General features: G+C 42.3%; 1 protein-coding gene across 2 annotated transcripts in view; it reads left to right on the top strand.

Moving 5' to 3' along the window:
• Nucleotides 1-21,176, top strand: part of prickle1a (prickle homolog 1a) — a 31,721-nt gene extending 10,545 nt beyond the window's left edge. For both annotated transcript variants that reach the window (XM_042496118.1, XM_042496117.1), the window contains exons 2-8: nucleotides 12,339-12,542; nucleotides 15,120-15,233; nucleotides 16,600-16,737; nucleotides 17,960-18,163; nucleotides 18,391-18,577; nucleotides 18,677-19,546; nucleotides 19,676-21,176. In XM_042496118.1, the coding sequence (XP_042352052.1) occupies nucleotides 12,354-12,542; nucleotides 15,120-15,233; nucleotides 16,600-16,737; nucleotides 17,960-18,163; nucleotides 18,391-18,577; nucleotides 18,677-19,546; nucleotides 19,676-20,535 (2,562 nt within the window). In that variant the 5' untranslated portion in view covers nucleotides 12,339-12,353 and the 3' untranslated portion in view covers nucleotides 20,536-21,176. The remainder of the gene's footprint in view (nucleotides 1-12,338; nucleotides 12,543-15,119; nucleotides 15,234-16,599; nucleotides 16,738-17,959; nucleotides 18,164-18,390; nucleotides 18,578-18,676; nucleotides 19,547-19,675) is intronic.
• Nucleotides 21,177-21,223: the final 47 nt, after the last annotated feature.

The raw sequence follows: 21,223 nt of genomic DNA, 5'->3' as shown, positions 1-21,223 counted from the left end.
AGGGTGAAATATGAGACGTCCCAATGGTACATCTCTGCAATGTTTGGCAAAGCAGTTAGAGAGCATTGTGCTTTTTGATAAAGCAAAGAGACACAACTAGTGTGCTGACACCGGGCTTTATTCAGCATAGGTGTGTTATGTATTACAGGTTGCTCCATGGAAACTGGACAGCATTACATCATGCATGAAGCAACAGGGTTACAGCAAATTCAATAAATGAGTAGATAAGTTAATATCGTTCATAGATTTCTTCCATGAAATCAGGACCAAAGTGACATCATTGACTCAACAAGTGTTATGTTGTTGGTTTTATCCAACAGCATTACATACCATAATTTAATAATCAGATGCAGACAGCTGAGGATTTAAACACTGTGACCTTTTTTGTTGCTGTTTGGGAAGTCAGAAAATTAGATTTTCAGTCAGAGTTGAAAAGTTCAGGAGTAGTCCAATGAGTTTTTCATTTGGATTTTTTCCTACTCAGCGCTCTTGAGAAACGTGATTTTATTGAGGTCAAGTGAGTAGATATCTGTCTTTTAATTTCCATAAAAGTCTCTTGTCAGAAGCTTAGATCTAAGTTTTGCCCTCAGCTGCCTCCGACGTGTCAGAGTGAAACAGTAAAAGGGGTTATGTGCGGGTTATAGGGCTAACAAGCCCACAGTCTGACCTGAGTTGGTCAGCACCAATCTAGTTAAGTCAATATCAATGCGCTGACTGCTCCACCAGTTGACCTTTCCCTCCCTCTTTCAAGGCGTAAAAAAGGATTGTTGTTACAGTAGAGTGATAGGCTTTTATTGGCCTTTATAAGTGAGGCTTTTGTTGGGCCTGTGTCCTGCTAATACCCGTTGGCAAGTCATTTAAACCTTGAGAATGCCTACTTTTCTAAGGTAGCTCACACACCAGTGAGAGCTGTTTTTTAACAACGGTCATCAATGACGGTGAGTTAGTGACTGACCTTCCCTTTGCCCTCTTTGGCACCCCAGTTTATGGCATTTCTGGGAACTCACATTTGTCTCGTTTAAACACGTTATCTCAGACTTAAATTAATGCTCCATCTTTACACAAAGTCTGTGAGATACAGTGTTCAGCTTTGACCAGATGCTTTGTTTTATGGGTCCCTTTCTTTCAAGAACGTGTTTGGACCAGAGAAGAATGCAGCTTTATCGTCGGGCGTTGGTTCTGATGATCATCATCTCTGTCCTGTCATTGTCAGGGCATGCTGGTCATGGACTGCCACGCCGCTAGCACAGGGCGTTTTTTACAGCACTGAGAAGGTGCAGACCAGGTGTGAGGTGCTGTTCAGGTCATTGTGGCTATGACAGGGGAATGGGCCATAAAGCCCCAGGGCTATAGATTTATGGGTCATCTGGTGCTCTAAGGTCAAAGGTCAGGGATGCATGACTTGTCCAACTTTATATTATTCAACCATCTGAGGCGAACCTTGAACTGTGCAGCCAACAACCTTTAACTATGAGACTCCGATAAAGGTTACACACATTTCAGTGTACGATGTTGAACTTCAGATATCTGTAATCGCTTCTTTAAACTTATTTTCAACTTTCTTAGAAAACTGAAACTTTAAAATCAGAAGAAACCATTCAAGGAAAGGCAAGTGTCTCTCTTAAGCCCAATTGTGACTGTTTAAATCATTGAATTAAAAGGTGATTAATTTTAAGGAAATTGGGCAAAACTCTAGAGTTGCAGAATATGACTAAATTATTTGCAATTATCTGCAAAGTTCCTGCACACTAATTGGCTAAAAAAAGAAAAATATCATAAAATTAATTTAGGTAACCTTCATCTATGTGGGTGTTGATTTCAATTAAATCAGTAATAGTTTATTTTTATGATTTAATCCACTGGAGAAGTGAGTCCAATAAGAGTCATAAGAATGACTATTCTTAGGACTGGTTTCACTTCCTTCACAATTATTTCTTTAACTGTAAAACTATAAAATTCTAGTCTTGATGATATCTACCACCCAAAACTCCTTTCAGTGGTCCCTGGAGTGAAATCTTATCAAATGGGTATCAGTGACCAAATGAGTATCATTTTAGGGGTTGAGAAGCACTGGTCTACACTAGGGATAGGACAATATATGATTTTATTGTGTATTATGATAAAAAAAAACAAACAAACAAACAAAAAACCTACAATAAGTAAACTGTGTTGAATTTACTTTATCAGGATAATTATGAAAATCATGTCCAGCAACACATTAAGAGACTGCTGTAGGACCACTTTTAAAAGAGGCAAAGCCAAAACAGGCTAATGCACCATTTTCCAAAAATACAATATATCCTAACCAAGTATTGGCTTTTTTCTTTTGCATTGTTTTTTTTTTTTTGTAAATTTTCACTACAAAGGATGTACACAAAAAATGTCCTATCTGTGACGCAATAAAACTATTTGTTTCTCAACCAAATGTATTGTAAAGTCAGGCATACTTTGTAGCATTTTAAGACTTTTAAGCATATTTTGATTATTATCGGGATAATAAATCACAGTTATTTTGGTTAGGATAATCGTGACATGATTTTTTTGTATCATCCTATGCCTTGTCTATATGTCTAGTACCAAAACTTTTTTCTTTTTGCAAAAGTCTGCACAAATTTGTCTGCAACTCTTGTTCAGATTAGTTTAGCTCTGCATTTCATGAGTGTCCTCACCCAAAGGCAGGATGCTGTGTTGGCCCTCCCCTCTAAGAATTGCCAGTGGAGCAGGGTGCAGACTCATTTGGACCAGCACAAAGGCCTGAGGTTTGCTCTGAAAGGGTGCCTCTCCTCCCTGGCCTTGGCTCTTACAATGGCTTTGTCCACACACTCACACACCTACAGCAGGTGCCTTAATATTAGTCTGTAAACCTCTGAATGTCAATCGTCAATCATGTCTTTCTGTTTTGGATAACTTACTTTAATTTCATCAGAAAGGACCTCATCCTGTCTAGGCTGCATTAATTTTAATTTAAATGAGAGGAAAATGATGGTCAGCATTCACCGCCCACACTGTGATATTTTAGCACATGATGGTGTGAATGTGACGAGTGTAGGCGAGCAGAGTCACATGCTGTCAGTCATGAAGAGGTGAGCTAAGCAAGTAGTGAGTGTCTATCTTTTTTCCGATCTTTTTTTTGGACGATATTTTAATGAAACAATACAAGTTTATTAGAAGGTTGTGTCCCCAGTTTGCATGTAGACAGTGATATTCTGCTGTCTCATTAAAAGAGACTGTGGACTTTGCAGTAAAATAGCTTTGGATATACTGTTGATTTGTCTTAAATTGGCAGAATTGTGCACACAAATCAAATCCTCTGTAGTGCTTATGCCATTTTATTCAATCTGAAGATTCCCTGCTTCTGCTGCATTTCAGCTGAACTTTGTGAACTCTGTTATATAAGCCCCACTTAAAAAACCCTGCAGTGTAAATGCTTCACGCATGTGTTTGAGTCCACCGAATTACATCCTGACGTCATCTCCACAAAATTAAACAGCCCCTAAATGTTAATAAAGAAAGCAATTGTAGTTGTTTAATAGATTCCTTGCTCCGCAGTAAAACATGCTATGGCTTTGTTTTACTGTCTCAAAGTATGTTAACCCTCTGCTGCAAAACTTTGTGTAGAACAGGAAGAGCTTTTTAGTTCTCTTAGTCACAATTCTGTTCACTATAAAACTTGTCCTTTTGGGAGAATGTAACACTTTGACATTACAACCAAACAACCGTGAAATGATGCAAAAGGTGCAACTGTCCGAAGTTTGACCTGAACTGGTCACTTTTGTTTTTTGAGACCACAGGAAGATTTTCAAGTTCTGACTTTTCTGCAGAGGTGAAGGAGAGGCGGAGGTCAACTGCATCCCAGGGAGTTTCACTGGAAGGATGGATATGTGCATGTGGGTTTTATAACATAACACGTGTATGCTTTTAGTTCCCGTCCTATTTACAAATGATGAAGGCAACAGAGAGATTGGCTATTAGTTAGTACTAGACATGTAGTTACGATTGCTTTAGACTTTTTCTAAAACTTAGTTTCATAAGACATGTTTTGAATATAACTAAACTGTGTCTGAAACTAAAAATGCCCAACACAAGTTTCCAGATTCTAAGTTGCCATATTCAAATAGCTTGTTTTGTCTGAACAACAGTGACAAACAGAAATATATTCACTTTACTGTCATGAAAAGACAAAGAAAAGTAGATTATTACATCTCAAAAAAGAGAACCACCGAATTTCTGCTTTAAAAATGACTGAAATTATAATTTGATTATCAAACTGTATAAGATTTATTTTCTGTCAATGGCCCAATTAGTTAATGGACTTATTGTTTACTATCGGAACTGAACATTGTTTAGTTTGTGTATAAGGCAGTAATAGAAAAAAAACAAGGAAAATAGGCAATAATGATGAAAATAAGCTCTGTGACAAACATGTATGATATGTTTCATTTGGGCAAAATAATCTTCACAAATTAACACCACTTTTGTGATTTTGTTAAGCAAAATTACAATTTCCAGAAGTAAAAAGCTAAAAACACTACAACACAGTCACTTCTTCCACGTCATAGACAGTGTTCGCCAGGCTGTAAAGCCGTGCACATTTCGATGACGCTCAGTAGTCTCATTTCGCCTCTTGTTAGCAACTGCCTTTTTTTAGACTTCAACATTCAGGAGTTCTGGATTTTCTGATGTATTTTATGTCATAGAACACAATGCAAAAGCTTGTGTTGACCACAGACCTTATTTCAAGTATCTAACCAAAAAACCCGTTGACCTCAGGACAAGAGAACCAGGAGTGAAATGCAAACAAATTTCCAGGTTTTAGTACCCATTCCTGCAACAGTATGACTACACTATGATTTCCATAGTAGCCTACAGCTACATTGTGCATTTTGCAGGACTTAGCAAAGTTGAGCTGAACAACATTGCATTTTTAACCTTCAGTCAGACAGTGTTAAACAGATACTTCAAGCTTTGTGGTTGAAGGGATTTCTTTGTATAGGCCCTCTGTGTGTCCCATATTAAAGGCCTTGATTGCTGAACTCATTTAGACTCGCTGACATCATGTTCAGCCAGAGGGATGGGTTATTTGGGGCTGAGCCAGGATGTTGTAGATGCTAGGAAGCAATATTTCATCACAGGATAAATAAAGCGTCTTTTGTTCACTGGATTTGACAATCACTCTGTAATCATAAAGCCGTAGTTAGCAAACAGCTCTCTGTAACTTAGTGACATTTTAGTGCACAAGAGAGGAGAGAAAAACCACTGCATAAACCAAAGGCTGACTCTAATGTTCACCACCTTCCCCACATCTTGGAGCCGTTGATAGGGAAGGAGAACGAAAAATGTCATGTGAATGCTGTTGTGGAGATGGGGCGGTCAGTGTGGTAAAATGATCTCTGCCATCACTGATGTGCTACTTAAAAGTGCAGTTCCTGTGTGCTGAATCTCTACCGGTGGTTCTCATTTGGAAGCATATGTTTGAAGGGAGGGTCAGCGGTGCAGAGCCGCCTTGCTCTTCCTTTCCCCGCCATGACTGGCTGTTCTGAGGTTAAGGGGCCGGCACTGATGTTAGGAGGGCTGGGTTGGGGTAGAAAGGGAGGAGGAAGGAGGAGGAGGAGGAGGAGTGGTGGGTGAGAGAGACAGGGGTGGGATGACCATCTGGTTGAGCTCCTCCATGTACACGCACACGCACACACCCCTCTCAAACACTCTCTCCCACACACTCAGACAGACATCTCCCTGACTTTTTACAGTCTCAGCTTTGATATGGGCTCTTACTGTGCTGACAGCTCTGGTAGAGAAGGCTGACTGCTTCTGTGCTGGATTTAGAGCTTTGAGGAGGATTTTTGCATAGATATGGAACCCAGAGGCTGAGGTTGAATCTAGGACTGGATATAGTGGTGATAAGATCCTTTTTTTTTCCTGCTCACCTCAGGAGAGTTGGCCTAAACTGAGGTAAGTCAGCAGGGAAATGACGGAAGATGTGATGTTTTTTACAGCATTTTTTGTAGTGAGGCTTAAAGAAAAAAATACTTTTATAAGTGGATATTAAAGTATTGCAGCATAACTCATCATGAACTGTCTTTTAGAAGCTTCTTTGACTCTGATGCAGATTTATAAATTTAAGACATACATGAAATCTCTTGGATTATTTAGTTTAATAGGAGGGTGGTTTAATTATTGACCTGTGTTCTGCATGATTCACGAGACATACGGCACATCGCATGAATAGATGGAGATTAATGCATGTTCTGATCAAAATCTACCCTCCCATGAGGTGATGTGAAAGAGTTGATTTTAGGTCCCCTTTGCTGCAAACTGAATCAACTTGGATGTGTTTGATGTCTATGTGACAGCAGCACGTGTGTGTGTTGAGTCTTAGTAAAGTCTGGCTGGCGCATGCAGGTGGTCTCCATAGTGTAGATCTCTGTGGGGATGTCACTCCCATCCATTTGGTCTTGGAAAAACACTCCCCTGGCCCTGAAAGGAGGCTTCAATGAGTTGACCAAGCCATGTAGCACCTCAGTGTTGCATAAACTCAACTTCTCGTTTGGTCTTCAATCAACCAACGTCAGACTTTAAGCAGCATTTTCACCATTGCATCTTCAAGCTAACTGGAACCAAGTCCTCTGCTGACAGGAATGATGTGACTGAACATCCCCTTCAGTTTTTCACCATTGATTTAATGATGATCAGTTGGTTTATTGGATCATTCACTTGCAAGTTTAACCTTGAATGCTGATTAACAAAAAGATATTGCCTATCTGGCATGACAATGTTAGTTTGTTAGATGACTTTTTTTTTCAAAAGGGATGTAACAACAGTGCCAACAGTTGACAGGCTGTCATTTGAAGATATTTGTGTATACAGGGATAGCAGGGAGCAATGATATGCTACAAGTTCAGACATAGCTCTTCTGACATAAAAAACAGATTTGTTTGACTTCAAGCTCAAGTAAGCACATATTTTGAACAGAAAATCTTGTTTTTCTCTTCAAGTAGAGCCTGTCCTGCGCTGCTGAGCTTGCAGGAGCCAAGTTAAACATGTCGGGCCGGTCCAAACTGACAGAGAGCACTGTGTTGGCTTGTGTGTATGTCCATCATCCACCTCCTAGAGGAATATAGACAGTAATTCAGACCAGAAGCTGCTTATTTTCCCTGTGCACTCTCTCAAGGGTTGTTAATGCAATGCCCCAGTGTCGGGGGGGGGGGTTGGGGGGGCTCTGGTTTAAGTGTTGTTGGATACTCTTTAAAAATGTCATTGACTGCTATATTTATTAGTCAGCCATAGTAGGAAGTCCTGTGAATTTGTATTCCAGAAAGTGATAAATAACATCACTCAATAGTTCACACATAGTCTCTGCAGTGCGTTTTTGGGGTGAATACAAATGTAAGGTTATTTTCTTCCTAAATGAATCAAGTTTGCACCCACCTCCTCACAGAGCTCCTGTTATATAGAGCTTCTTGGAATATATGTACTATCAGAGTCATTGTGCACTTTTTTTCTTGAGCACAACAACTTCATTCATTCCAAATATCTTGTGGGATGTTTTAAAATCTTCATTCATAGTGTTCCAGCTTCCCTCTTTCACCGGCCACAACTTTCATTTTATCTCCTTTGTGGAACAAGACAAATTAACATTTTCATACATGTCAGTCACCCTGTTTTAGTCTCAGTCTTGTAGCACCCCCATCACCCTCTGGCCCTCCGTGGGCAGATCAGTCAGATATGCAGGCCTGCAGCTTCCAAAGCCATGTTAACAAGCACCTTTACAAAAGAGCAAGGGGCTGTTAAACATTCAGGACTGCAGGGGTCTGGCCAGTGTGGGAGGAGGGCAGGGCAGGGGGAGTGGAGCAGTGAGAAGGGGGAGATGAAAAACTAAGCTCACAAACCATACATCCCTTGTTGGGAGAGGTACTTAAAAAGCCAGCACAAGTGATGAGTCAGTGAGTTAGAAACATGAATGGATTTTTAAACAGGACTACTGGGCACAGGCTTAAAGTGTCAGGGGGGGCCCTTCACCTGCAAAATGTCACTCAAATTAACACTTACCAACCAGAAAGAGACAATAAAAGACCACAAAGAGATGCATAGGAACTGCATAGAGACATAAAATATCTACAAAATGAGCAAAACAACCGCAAAGAGACATATATGACAAAAAGGAGACACAGAATGACCAAAAAGAGACTCACGATTACCGCAAAGACACATATAAAAAAGACACAATACCCCCCGCGCGTGTGCTACAAATTTAGTTGTGAGAGACTCACTAATACTACAAAGAGACACAAAACTATAAAAAGCGGTGAAACAACCAAAATGACACACAAAATTACTTAGAAGACACACAAAGTGACCAAAAAAGATAATATTACCCTAAAACAATCAACCTCAAAGTGATGCAAAAGGACAAGGAGACACAAAACAACCAAAAAAGACAAAAAATGACTTTGAAGAGAAATAAAATGACTACAAAAAAATTGAATTATCACAAAGTCTGTATGCGTATTTTCAGTGCAGTGTAGGAGAGGTGGCGGGGCCTTTTACATGTCTGTGCACAGGGGCACATTGTCTCATAATCCACCCATGGTTGGCAAGTCAATATGGTGAAGTTAGTTGGCTCAGTGCTTCTGTCATTCAAAAAGTTAAGGAAGCGTTCTGGGCAAGGTTGGAGGAAATGAACTGCATGACATATAAAGGAAAAATTAGCATGCAAACACATGTGGTTGTATCAAAAAGCCCCTTTGCCTCACATCGAGCTGTGTACCTCCTTTATTCCTCTTTGCGGGCCTGGCCTAAGTTCAAGCCTGACATTCCTGTGAGTCAGGTTTGGCTGCATGATACATCCTTGCGGAGACTTAGCCAACATGTGAAAGCAAACATCTTTCTAACAAATGTAGTGCATGAGTGAGTCTGTGCCTGATAAAATGTGGGGCTGTGAAGTTGGAGTCTCTCCTGGCTCCTGACTGAACCTGCCTATAGTTAGCTATCTCCCATGTGAAACCCAAGCCGCTCTCAAACAAGGCCACATTTTTGCAGGTTATTTTGGTCTCATTTGCAAGTCAATAGATGGGAATAGAACAAGACAGTGTTTCTTGTTCGTCCCCCCCTTCTCTCATCTGAAGACAGGTTATCTGGGTTTGAGGGCTTTAACTGTCATGTATAAGGAGATAACACGCTACATCTTCAGGAGGAAAAAAAAATTCCATGGAGATAAACAGGCTCTTGATGGAACAAGCCTTCAGTGGATTCCTCTACAAAGACGCCATTGTTCAGGACATCAGAAGCGTTTTAAGGGGACGTGTCATAAGCCAATCCGCCTGACTTGACACTTTGTGGTAATGCAGGCACAAATTCCAAAAAAAGCACATGAATCCACTGCCACTATCCATTATGCGTAACCCTGATAGCCTTTGGGCAGGCTAGCGGAGGGCGTGCCAGTCGTTGGCAGCGGCGAGGCCACAAGGCTGACTTGTCCTTTAGGAAGATGAGTTGATATGAATAGCCAGTAGCCGCCTTGCATGGTATGCTTTATGTGCGGTAGTTAATCATCCTCAGGAGGGTCTGGTGTGCCACTATCTCAGAGAGAGTTGTCACTGAACGAGAAGCAGGGTACATGAGTGTACAGCTGACTCTGACAGGGTGTTTATGTTACTGTGTGTGTGTGTGTGTGTGTGTGTGTGTGTGTGTGTGGACCAGCTAGCCTGTGTCTCTATGTCCGCACGCCATCATCAGTGTTGGCTCCAGCATAAATGTGTGCATTCCCTCTTCATGTGTACATAGGAGCTGCACACTCCCGGGGCAGCCAAGCATATATCATTCCAGGAGAGAGCGCAGATTTTCAGGCCCTTTACTGTCACACCGGCGTTCAAAGGCTGAACTCGAGTGTGTCTGGTTTTCTCAGCTGTCTCTGAGCGGCCCTCAGTGCCCTTGCCGGCCATAGGGGGTAGAGGCTTTTGGGGGAGGTGGTGTTGTAAGGGCCAGGCTGCTGGACACTGGCTGGGCTCCCATTTGATCTCAGCAAGAGCCGTTGGCCTATGAGAGATGACCACAACTGGACACACATTCATCATTTCGTGTCTGCTTGGTCCTGCAAAGCTAACAGCAGATCAGGAAATGAAGCAGGCTTTTTCTTTTGTCACAAAGAAGAAAAAAAACTACATTTGTCAAATTGCTCATTTTAAATGCTAATATATTACTTAAAGGAAGACTTTGCTACATGTAAAAGAATACACAACACATTCCTTTCAGAAGTTTAACCTGTAATTCATGCAACATGCGTTCTTGCTCAGTTTAATCAACTAAGGGGTATTACTTTCTTAGTGTGGTATGACCAGTAGCATTGTGGCTAATGTTGGCAAACTTCAGACTGATGTTTTTGACAGACATTACTGAATGAGCTGACTTGACAAAGATAACATTAATTCAATGACTTTTAAAAAGATATCCAACTATGCACTGTTTTTTTATCTTAAGGCAAGTAAGACTGACTTTTATTTTTTTTTATTTCACTTGCAGTTAAATTTAAGACAAATTTTAGACTAACCAAAACTGAAAGCAAAAAACATAAGCTGGAATTAATCACAGGACAGGAAAATTTTGCTCAAATTCTTGTAACGTCAGACATGATTTCTTTTTTTTCTGTGTGTGTGTCTTTTGGTGGAGACAACACCTGGATTGGCAAGTTTCCTTGCCCCTTTAATGCTTTTCACTCTGCATAAGGGATTTTACTTCCTTGATTGTAATCGAGATGAGTTTGAAAAATGTTTCACATAAAATACACCGAACTTCGTATTCACTGCTTTTTTTAAATAGCAAAATCTTGATTAAATAGCCAATTTTCATTGAATTTGAACTCCCCAATGTCATCCAGGGTACAGTGACAAATTAGCAGTGGTTCCTCTGCTCTGAGCATCTAACCCAAAAGAAAAATACTTGTCGTTGCTATTTCCTTCATTCTTAACTGCATGTCTTTAATGTCCAAGTCATTTGGAAACAATTTTTTAAATTGATTTTTACCATTTCTCTTGAAATTTTTCAATGTAATGTCGAGGAAAAAAAAAAACCTTGCATTTTTTAAAACTTTGAAAGCTTGATTAAGGACATTTTAATACAAAGAAAAGCCTAACTATAACATTGATGATTTCAGTGCTTTTCAAGACTTTTTAAGGATCCGAGGGGACCCTGCTACTGTAGTACATTCATGTTTGCAAAGGTGTGGATGTAAAGAAAAGCACTGGTGACTATGGCCACCACACACATAGATCAACAGTCTTTCATCTCCTTGCTCTATTTTTCTCCTTCTATTGTATTGTCAGTGTCCAGCCGAGCGTCAGTCGACCCCATCCAGCCAAGTGCCCCTCTGTTCATCTCTCTCTACTACTTCACCTGTCCGCCATTGTTCTGTCTTTCTAAAAGATGAAAGGATGATCAGACATTCACTGCAGCAGGTTGGAAAACAAACAGTCCAAAAAAAAGGGGAGATGAAGGGAGCGACCAGGCCTGTGGACATTCCCCATATGGTGGCCCACGGTCTTGAGGCCAGGCCTGTGTTTATACAGACCTCAGGCTCAACTGATCAAGCCAGCATCAGATCCCATGTGGTGGCCCCTCTCGGGACAAAGTATGACGTAGCACCTCAGCAGGCTGAGTGATGACTCATGCAGACCTAAGCACCATAGATAAGGTGAAACCTACAGATTTAGCAGGCACTGTCTGGTGTGTTCTTGCTTTCGAGTTGGTGGCAAACTGAGTTTACAGCATAGGACAGGAATGTGAGGTCTGTGCTATACAAGCATACATATAAGTAACTGTGAATTCACTGTGTATTTCTGAATAGCTAACCGCTTGTTATTGTCACTATAACGAGATCAGACGTCACCTCATGAAGCTTTGGGAATTTCCTAATGGTTGCTATATCCTCAAAGCCACATGAGGAGGGCACATGTTTAACTGCCACCACAATAGCAGTGAAAGGGTATAGTTCTCTTTATGAGTGTCTTTATGAAGTCGACTCATCACCAGAAGCAAACCAAGAAAAGCTTGCTCAGATGCCATAATGGGCTTTTGAGGGGGGCTGTGGGCCTCATGAAAGAGACAGTGATGGTGTGATTCAGCCGGCGGTTAACATTTGGTGGAATGGCACTGACACGAGAGAACAGGATTAGATGGAGTGAGGAAAGAGGAGATTGGTTAATGTTACGGCTTGTTAACCAGTATGTTTACTTGTCTACTTCAATTCTCCTTCTTCTTCCTATTCTCTCCCCCAATTTCTCTAAATCATTTTCTTTTCTGATCATTTATATTTATTGCATCCTTTATATTTTTTGTCTTGTTTGCAGTAAAAAGAGAGTCTGATGAGCTTGGCGAGTGCGGCAGTGTCGGCGGCTGGCTTCCAGGGAGGGGCACGCCAGCGAGACTTGATGATGGAGCACAAAGTCAGTAAGCTGAACTCTGGCTTCCAACGCAGCTCCACCTCTGACGATGACTCAGGGTGTGCACTGGAGGAGTACGCCTGGGTTCCACCTGGTCTTAGGCCTGAACAGGTGAGCACAATATTTCTCACAAAGGACTGTTTTGTGTGGTGGCTATAAGGGTCAAAACACTACATTTTAGAAAACACAACTTCCTGGGCCTGCATTTTTACACAGAACCAATCAGCATCAGTCTGCTCCAGTGTATCATGATACGCTGCATCGCTGTATCCCGCAATCAAAAGAGGCCTGATGGGCATGACATTTATCGCACCAGCGTCCGCCTCTAGTGTGACATATAACATTGTCAGGGCCTTCTAAAACAATAACAAAGGCATGAATGTGTCAGTCACACCTTCTCTGTTATATGGCTGCTGATCTTGTCCTCTGCTCAGAGGTTTAGGAGCTTCCGAATCTCATTGTTTTCCCAATTTGTTGACATTTGCGGCTGCCGTTCTTCTTTGAATTAGCTGCTATGCTAACAGTTGCTCATCTGTTGTGTTGGGTCACACACATAAACACATCATCAATATGTAACACCCATGCTGCCCAAGATCACGTCTTTCCATCTTTCACGTTTTACACAGACCTCGTTTTGGGCCTGTTGCTACCTCCGTTCCCAGCTCAGAGGCAAGACAACTCCGTCCTCCCTCTCTGTGATCATGTTATATACAGAGCAACCCTTAAGAGGATAAGTCGTTACGGATAATGAATGAATGATTTTCCAAAAAGAAAATGTTTCAGAAAACACCATAACATTTAACAAAACTCTCTTCACAAAACATTGTATAAAGCACAACATTTCAGAAAATACTGCAACATTTTACAAAAGACATTTCAGAAAACATTTCAGAAAAAACGTCATTTAAAAAATACACAAAATTTCACAAAACGCAACGTTCAAAACATTTTGCTGAAATGTTCAACCATCAGGGCCACAGAAATTTTTATTGCTTTTGTTCATGAAATTATTTGAAAAGAGATTGTTCTTGTCAATTCTGGTACCTATTTCACTGGTTCACCGCACTGAATGATTGTGTATCCTCCTGACAGAGAGTAAAAACAGCTCTGACCTGATTTCAACTCCCTTTAGCCCATTTGCCTGGCCCAGATAAATGCTGTTCTGCACGTTACTGAATGACATACCAACTGGATGATGACACTTTGAGACAGACAACATATTTCATAAAACTTTTGCTTTGTCCCTTTGTTTGAGGCAGACTTGTTAGGCTCCACCAGGCAGCCACTTACAGACAGGATGTGTGTAGTTTTATTTACAAACTGCGGTAAGGCAAAAGTCTGCTTGTGATTATCAGAGATCTGTTAAGAGGAGGACTTGGTGGGTCGAGCTTACTGCTGCTGGCGGTATCGGGAATCAAGGGGCCGTCTTTTAACGAGCCCTCTCCTCCACAAACACAAGCAGGGCTGGAAGTTGTGTCCGCAGGGCAGCCAGTGTGATGTGGCACTTTTCCCAAATCGGCTGCGTTTTCCCCTCTTTCCTCTCTTCTCGTTTCCCTCCTTTCTCTATACCGCTTCCCTTGTTAAACAACACACATGGAAGCAATGAGGGGGAGATGGGCAAAAAGAGAGCAACAGAGGATCTTAAATCCCAAACATGCAGGGCCTTTTGTTTTAGAAAGGCAAGGGTCAACTGTAATGCCTTTACTGCGGTCATTGCCTTGAATGGGCCATGTATTATGGGTCATCATTACAGTGAAGACACAAATAGGGTCAGGGTGATAGCTGACTGTTCCCCAGCCCCTAGGGAGCTGGATGAGGGGTAATAGCAGCATGAAAATGTGCATAATTTACGGTGGGGGGCAAACGTTAGGTTGATTGTCAGGGTAAATTGCTGTTTCCCCCACTCTAGACGGCCAAAGCTGCAGGAAGCCCCCCCCCCCCCCCAACACACAAGACAAGCACATCCCACCTCTTTATCTGGCTGCCTATAATAGCCCCTCCCTCATAAAGTTTAGTTTTCAGTGGTCGGCCCCAAGGGTCAAAGTGCCACAGCAACAGGCTGCTTTGTCTTGTCCCTATAGAGACAAGCATATGACTGGAAAACACAACCATTAAACTGATTTGACCTGTTGACCTGTTTTGAGTTGTTTAACGCAGATTCATGGAGAAAATGTTTCCTTCAGTGCCATCATCAAAGAGCATCCATGCTCTGTCAGCCTTTTGAAAAAAAAAGCTGATTTGGGGGTTTGAGCAAACGCATTGATTCCACACAGTCAGTCTTCCGTACATTTTACACAGAGCTGTCCCAGAATGTGTCTCATCCTAAATTAATGTGTCGGCTCTCTGGCTCCTCTGTCCAAGATCATAACAGTAATATATTGCTGCAATTCAACAGACGAATATTTGGGTTTAAAAAGAACAACTTCTCCGGGAAACAAAAAGCAGCTATATGTTCAGATTGATGACCACACAGTCTTAAAAATACATCATTTGGAATGGGTTTCATTTGTCTTGTGTGGGGATTCATTGAATTACAAAATGTTTTTTTGCTTCATAATCAGTGATATATTTCAATTTTTTAAGTGTTTTTTCAGGAGTTACACAAAAAACAAGTACCTGTCAATGAAGCTCTCTAAAATGGCTTTTTTCGATGCCTAATGTCTTTACTCCATGCTATGATCTCTCCAGGTCCAGTTATATTTCTCCTGTCTGCCTGAGGAGAAGATCCCCTATGTGAACAGTCCGGGAGAGAAGTTTAGAATCAAGCAACTCCTCTATCAACTCCCACCACATGATAATGAGGTGAGAAGATTTTGTGTGCATGTGCGTAAATGCAAAAATCATAAAATTCACCCCAGCAAGGCTCTCTCATTTTAAGATTTACTCCGCATTTTGTTTGAGCAGTCGTATCTGTTGCTGCCCGCTAAACCCACAGCGTTAACAGCCTCGCCATCTCCATGCCATCCCACTAATGTGAGCCCTTGGCAATCACGTTGACATCACACTGGGGGATTTTTGTTCCACAATCTTGTAGACATGCAGTGTAGGCACAATGTGACTTTTGACTTGATGATTTTATGATGTTTGCCGGGAGCCCCCACCAGCAGGATTCCTGTCATAGCAGTGGCTTTTACGAGGACCGCTCAGCAGGAGAGAGGGATGCTGGTTGAAAGAGGCTTTATGTGATGCCACCACCGCAGTGGCACCATGGTTCGACTTGGCTGTCTCTCTTCCTTTGTTGCCCGTCCTCTTGATTTCACTCTAAACACAGGCCTTGTTTGTGTAAACGTCTGCTTTCCCTCTTGTTAAGGCTTTGGGACACATCAAAAAGGCCCGTTGTAAAAATGATGTTCTCAATCACGGCTGTGGGTGGAGATATGTAGGGGGTGTAGGAAGGGCAAGCTGGGGTCAAGAGTTGCCTTTGTTCAGCATGCTCTGGTTTGCTCTCTGCCCTCTCTCATACTTACCTATACTTATATCCTTTATTACAATTTTGGCCCTTAAAGGGTTTAATATGAAAGGGCCATTTGAAACACAGAAGGTTTTTCTGTACTAGACATTAAAAAAAAAACCTATTCACTCATGTAAACCATAGACTGTATATAAAGATAGACAACATGTCTCTACTTCCTCCCACATTACAAAAATTAAATCAAAATATCCCAGATGTGACCTCTGCCATCTTGAGCTGGTGGTGTTATTCAGAGCAGGATTTCATGCAGTTGGTATGAAGTTCCAACCCACACATCCATCAGACAAGTCTCCAGAAGCACCATTGATGGTGGGAAAACCAATTGGCACAAATAGCTGTCAATAACGATGTCACACCCCTTTTTTATAGCATCAAATAACTAATTAAAACCCAAAACAAAAACAACAACACTTGAACATACTTCAGAGTGATAAGAACCTATAATGACAGTAACCATCTTCGAGAAAATTGAATCTATACTTTCAAGTTTTTCGTTTGGCTCATGTCCTTTCCTCTAACATGGAGGGGGGCGGGGTTTATCACTTGCCAGCCAGCCAGCAGGAGGGGATCAAGATTTCCTGGCCTCACTTTAGGGGAGCCATCATGTCCTCCATCTTTGTTTTCCAGTCCATTATATAAATGTGTGTGATTGGGAAATTGACCTCTGTACCCCTAACTTATCACGTTCCTTCCCAGGTGCGATACTGCCAGTCCCTCACTGAGGAGGAGAAGAAGGAGCTGCTTATGTTTAGTGTCCAGAGGAAGAAGGAAGCACTGGGGAGGGGCACAGTGAAACTGCTGCCCCGCAATCTTCTGAACAGCATTTGTGAGCATGTAAGTTCCCTGTCTTGCCTGTGTCATTTACCAATATTGTTTCAAATCCCAAAAGCCTTTTTCGCTATTGAAATAAGATTTACTCCCTATTCAGTTCTTTGTACATCTGCATGTATTTGGTATTTGGCAAATCTGAATCCAGTTTCAACCAAAACCCTAGAGAGGAAGCTAAAATAAAGATCTCAGTGTCAACCTTGCTTTTTAAGAGTTCCCTAAACACAATTTGCAGCCATGCAGACCTCACTGCTGAGCGGTTTGGAGCGGCTCGTGACAGTGTTTCACTTAATATTTACAATGCTCATTGAGCAGTCAGAGGGTGCATATAAACCTTGTCAAAACATCCCACTGATGTAGCACTCCACTAGACATCCATACTTTCTCCTGTTTTCTTTTCAATGTCACTAACCGTGTTCCCATAAACTTACTTTTATGCACATTTTTAAGTATTGCATAAGAAAATCTGAATGGAAACAGCAGAAGTTCTAAAGCTTGCTTGAGGTGGTTTTAGGCTCCATCAAAAAAGTCGTTTCACTAAATGGGATATGAAAGCGCCCTTGTCGAATTTGTTCTAAAATAGCAAACCTGTAACTCACACGACTGCATCTTCACAGATATACCCATTTCATTACCAGATTGCATGAAACATGGCCAGTACAAGCTGACGTGAAAGAACAATTAAAACTTGCCTAATTGAAACAAAGTCTAGATAACTTCTCTCCATTTTTCTCATAGATGGGTTAGATGGCCAAAAGGGCTTGTTTGACTTCAGGTTTCCCACGTCTACCTTTTCTGCTCTGTTACTGGCAGATTACAGCCATGCAAAAAAGCAGATCCTATACCACCAACTGCTTAAACTGCTCTGCATAGCCTACTTTATTAGCTCAAAACCAGTTGAGTTAAGATTGGCTTGACGACTGAATAGAAACACGGCCATTGTAGTTGATTTGAAAATGCATCCTCATATAATATGTTGGCCAGGAAGACAGGCCATGAAAGAGACACAAACTCTGGAACTGCACTTTGGAGGACTTGATGGAGTATTGCACAGATTGGGACATATATCCGCCTCACATATGGGCTTGAAGCAAAAACCAAGTCCATGCAGTTGTTTGATAAATGTAAACACCTATGCAGGATTCAAATTATCTTGTTACAGAATAATTGATCTACAGTCATTACAGGAGGCTCTAATCAATCACATGATCATGTCTGCATATTACAGTGTGGTGAAAACATCAACGGTGGAGAAATGGCAGTGTTCTCCTCGAGGGCGGGCCCTGGGCTTTGCTGGCACCCTGCATGCTTTGCCTGCTCCACATGCAGTGAACTGCTGGTGGATTTGATCTACTTCTACCATGATGGAAAGATCCACTGTGGAAGGCACCATGCTGAGCTACTCAAACCACGCTGCTCAGCCTGCGACGAGGTATAAACCACCAGACTGAAATGCTGACAGAAAACGGTGTAGAGAAGGAAAAACATCCAGAGTTTGAAGTTTATGGTCTTTCAGAATTACTCTGGGATGGCAATAAAATTTAATTTATAACTCCACAACTGTCTTGGATAAATCCAGCATGAAAATACAGACTGATGGCAGTCAGGAAGGCAAAAGCTGGCAGTTTTATCTCATCCAGTCTACATCTGTGTCTACAGATTATCTTTGCTGATGAGTGCACAGAGGCAGAGGGGCGCCATTGGCACATGAAGCACTTTGCCTGTTTTGAATGTGAGACAATCCTGGGGGGACAGCGCTACATCATGAAGGATGGCAGACCATACTGCTGTGGCTGCTTTGAGTCTCTCTATGCAGAGTACTGTGAGGCCTGTGGAGAGCACATCGGTAAGATGGTATTTCCAAGAGTAAAAATAAAACTCCTGTCATGATTGCCTAGCCTATAGAGAAGTATTGCTAACCACCTCAACATTCCCCATTTTCCAGGTGTTGATCATGCTCAGATGACCTACGATGGGCTCCACTGGCATGCAACTGAGAGCTGCTTCAGCTGTGCCCAGTGTAAGAGCTCTCTACTGGGCTGCCCCTTCCTGCCACACCAGGGCCGCATTTACTGCTCCAAGGCCTGCAGTCTCGGGGAAGATGTGCATGCCTCGGACTCCTCTGACTCTGCCTTCCAGTCAGCGCGCTCACGTGAATCCCGCCGCAGTGTGCGCATGGGCAAGAGCAGTCGCTCAGCTGACCAATGCCGACAGTCACTCCTCTTCTCACCTTCTGTCAATTATAAGTTCCCTGGCTTCAGTGGAAACCCTGACGACACCCTGACCAACAAGCTTGCACACACGAACTTATCTGATGAGCATTTCTGGAGGGAACGTGGTGAGGAGACTGAGGCCCCCGAGGACCCGGAGGAGGAGTGGGCTGAGCATGAAGACTACATGACTCAGCTGCTATTAAAGTTTGGGGAACATGGGGTCTTTCAGCAAGCCACTGACTCCAGACCCACGGATTTCTGGATTGCTGAAAAGGATGCCAAGTCAAAGCAGGAGTCATTAAAAGCTGGCAGTGGAAGCGGGGGTGGAAGGGGGAGCCTGGCCAGTAAGAAGTATCAGGCTGACATGTACTGGGCCCAGTCACAGGATGGGCTAGGGGACTCAGCCTATGGTAGCCACCCAGGTCCAGCGAGCAGCAGAAAGATACAGGAGTTGGAGCTGGATCATGGGGCTGAAGGAGGCTTCCAGGGAGAGGAGCCACAATGGTACAATGACTCTTTGGAGTGCATCACGGACGAGTTCAAGAAGACAGATCAGAGTGTCCGAGACTCTATGGACTCACTGGCACTCTCAAATATTACCGGTGAGTAGATATGACATGATGCATCAGACCTTAGAAAGTAATATTTTATAGGATGGCAATCATTGTTTTATAAAATCAGGTTCTGAGTCCATGCAAACATTTTTTACAATTTTTCTCTCTCTTCTCCAGGCGCCTCAGTAGATGGTGATAGTAAGGATAGACCTTTGGTATATTCCCTGCAAGGCTTCCATGAACTAGAGACAGAAGACTGTGAGAAAACCAGTAATATGGGAACCCTCAACTCCTCTATGCTACACAGAAGTGCAAATTCCCTGAAGAGCCTTGTATCTGAGCAGGAGGAGGTGGAGGAACACCTTCCAGAAGAAGAGGTGCCTCTCCCAGAGGACATACCCAAACCTCATGTCCCTGCCCTCAGGAGGACACGTTCACAATCTAGGCCACAGCAGGTCAAGTTCTCTGATGATGTGGTGGACAATGGCCACTATTGCGATCTTCCAGTGCGCCAACCACCTATGAGTGAACGGACTCGCCGGAGAGTTTACCACTTTGAGGAGCAGGATCAGGAACTTAACTCTGGTCGCCACCATCACCACCACAGGAGGCATCGCAGTCGCAAGTCTCGTTCTGACAATGCTCTTAACCTTCTGCCCAAGGAGAGAGCCCAAATGCGCTACAAAGTGGACCATAGAGGGAACGCCCTCGGCCCCAAGATGCACCAAGCCTTCCACGGCCACCCAAATCCTGCCGCCATGTCAGACTATGGGCTACAGAGTCAAGCCATGGGGAGGTTCTTGGATATGTATGGGGATGACGATGACTGGTGTTCCACATGCTCTTCTTCCTCCTCCGATTCTGAGGAAGAAGGCTTTTTCCTGGGTCAGCCCATCCCTCAGCCCAGGCAACATAGACACTTCTACACCGATGACTTGCCCAGCCCTGTGGCAGGCATGTCCTCTCCTCCTTACGGCCCACGGACTAAGTCCAAAAAGAAGAAAGGGCACAAGGGAAAAAACTGTATAATTTCATAGTCTATCATGGCTCTGTTATCCTCAGCTTTGGGTAATGCTTTGCTGCTCACCTCTGCCTCTCATTTTCCACTGTTTGAAAATACAGTCTGCTTGCTATTAAATGCTTCACAGCACTCAATTTTACCAAGATGTTTTTGAATACACAAGTCCTTACTCTGAATCTTCAAAGGTGTACGCATAGCATTGCAGATCTTGCCAGTAAAGTAACAAAGTATTTGAGAGTAATACATATTTATAAACCACCATCTAAACTGTTTATTTAACAGTGAAGATATTAATGTATATATTGTAGAATTAAAAAACAAAAACAAAATGGCTATTTTTATACCCTTGAGTTCATGACATGCTTTTTACCAGAACGGCATTAACATTTAACTATTGGCAGTTGGTACAGAGCCATTTTTCCACGAGGGTGTCACAAATTGACAAGCTGACACTGACCCAAGCTCTTCAATGTGTTTTTCTTCCAGGCTTGTGCAGCGCTAACATAAGAGCAACACTGTGTGTATTAAAATGCCTGGTTGAGTGGTGTATTTATGGGTCACTGTATTGTAAGCAAATCATTGTAATCTGTAAAAATGTACAAACTGGAATATAAGGCTAAGATAGATGATAATTGTAATAAAAATATCTATATATCATGATTTGTGTTGTTCTTTCCTGCACGGTAGTACTTCATGGATGTAAG

The sequence above is a fragment of the Plectropomus leopardus genome, chromosome 11 (genome assembly GCF_008729295.1).
Source record: "Plectropomus leopardus isolate mb chromosome 11, YSFRI_Pleo_2.0, whole genome shotgun sequence".
In the NCBI taxonomy this organism is placed as follows: domain Eukaryota; kingdom Metazoa; phylum Chordata; class Actinopteri; order Perciformes; family Serranidae; genus Plectropomus; species Plectropomus leopardus.
Note: the sequence above shows the minus strand (reverse complement) of the source record. Positions and strands in the feature narration are given on the sequence as shown.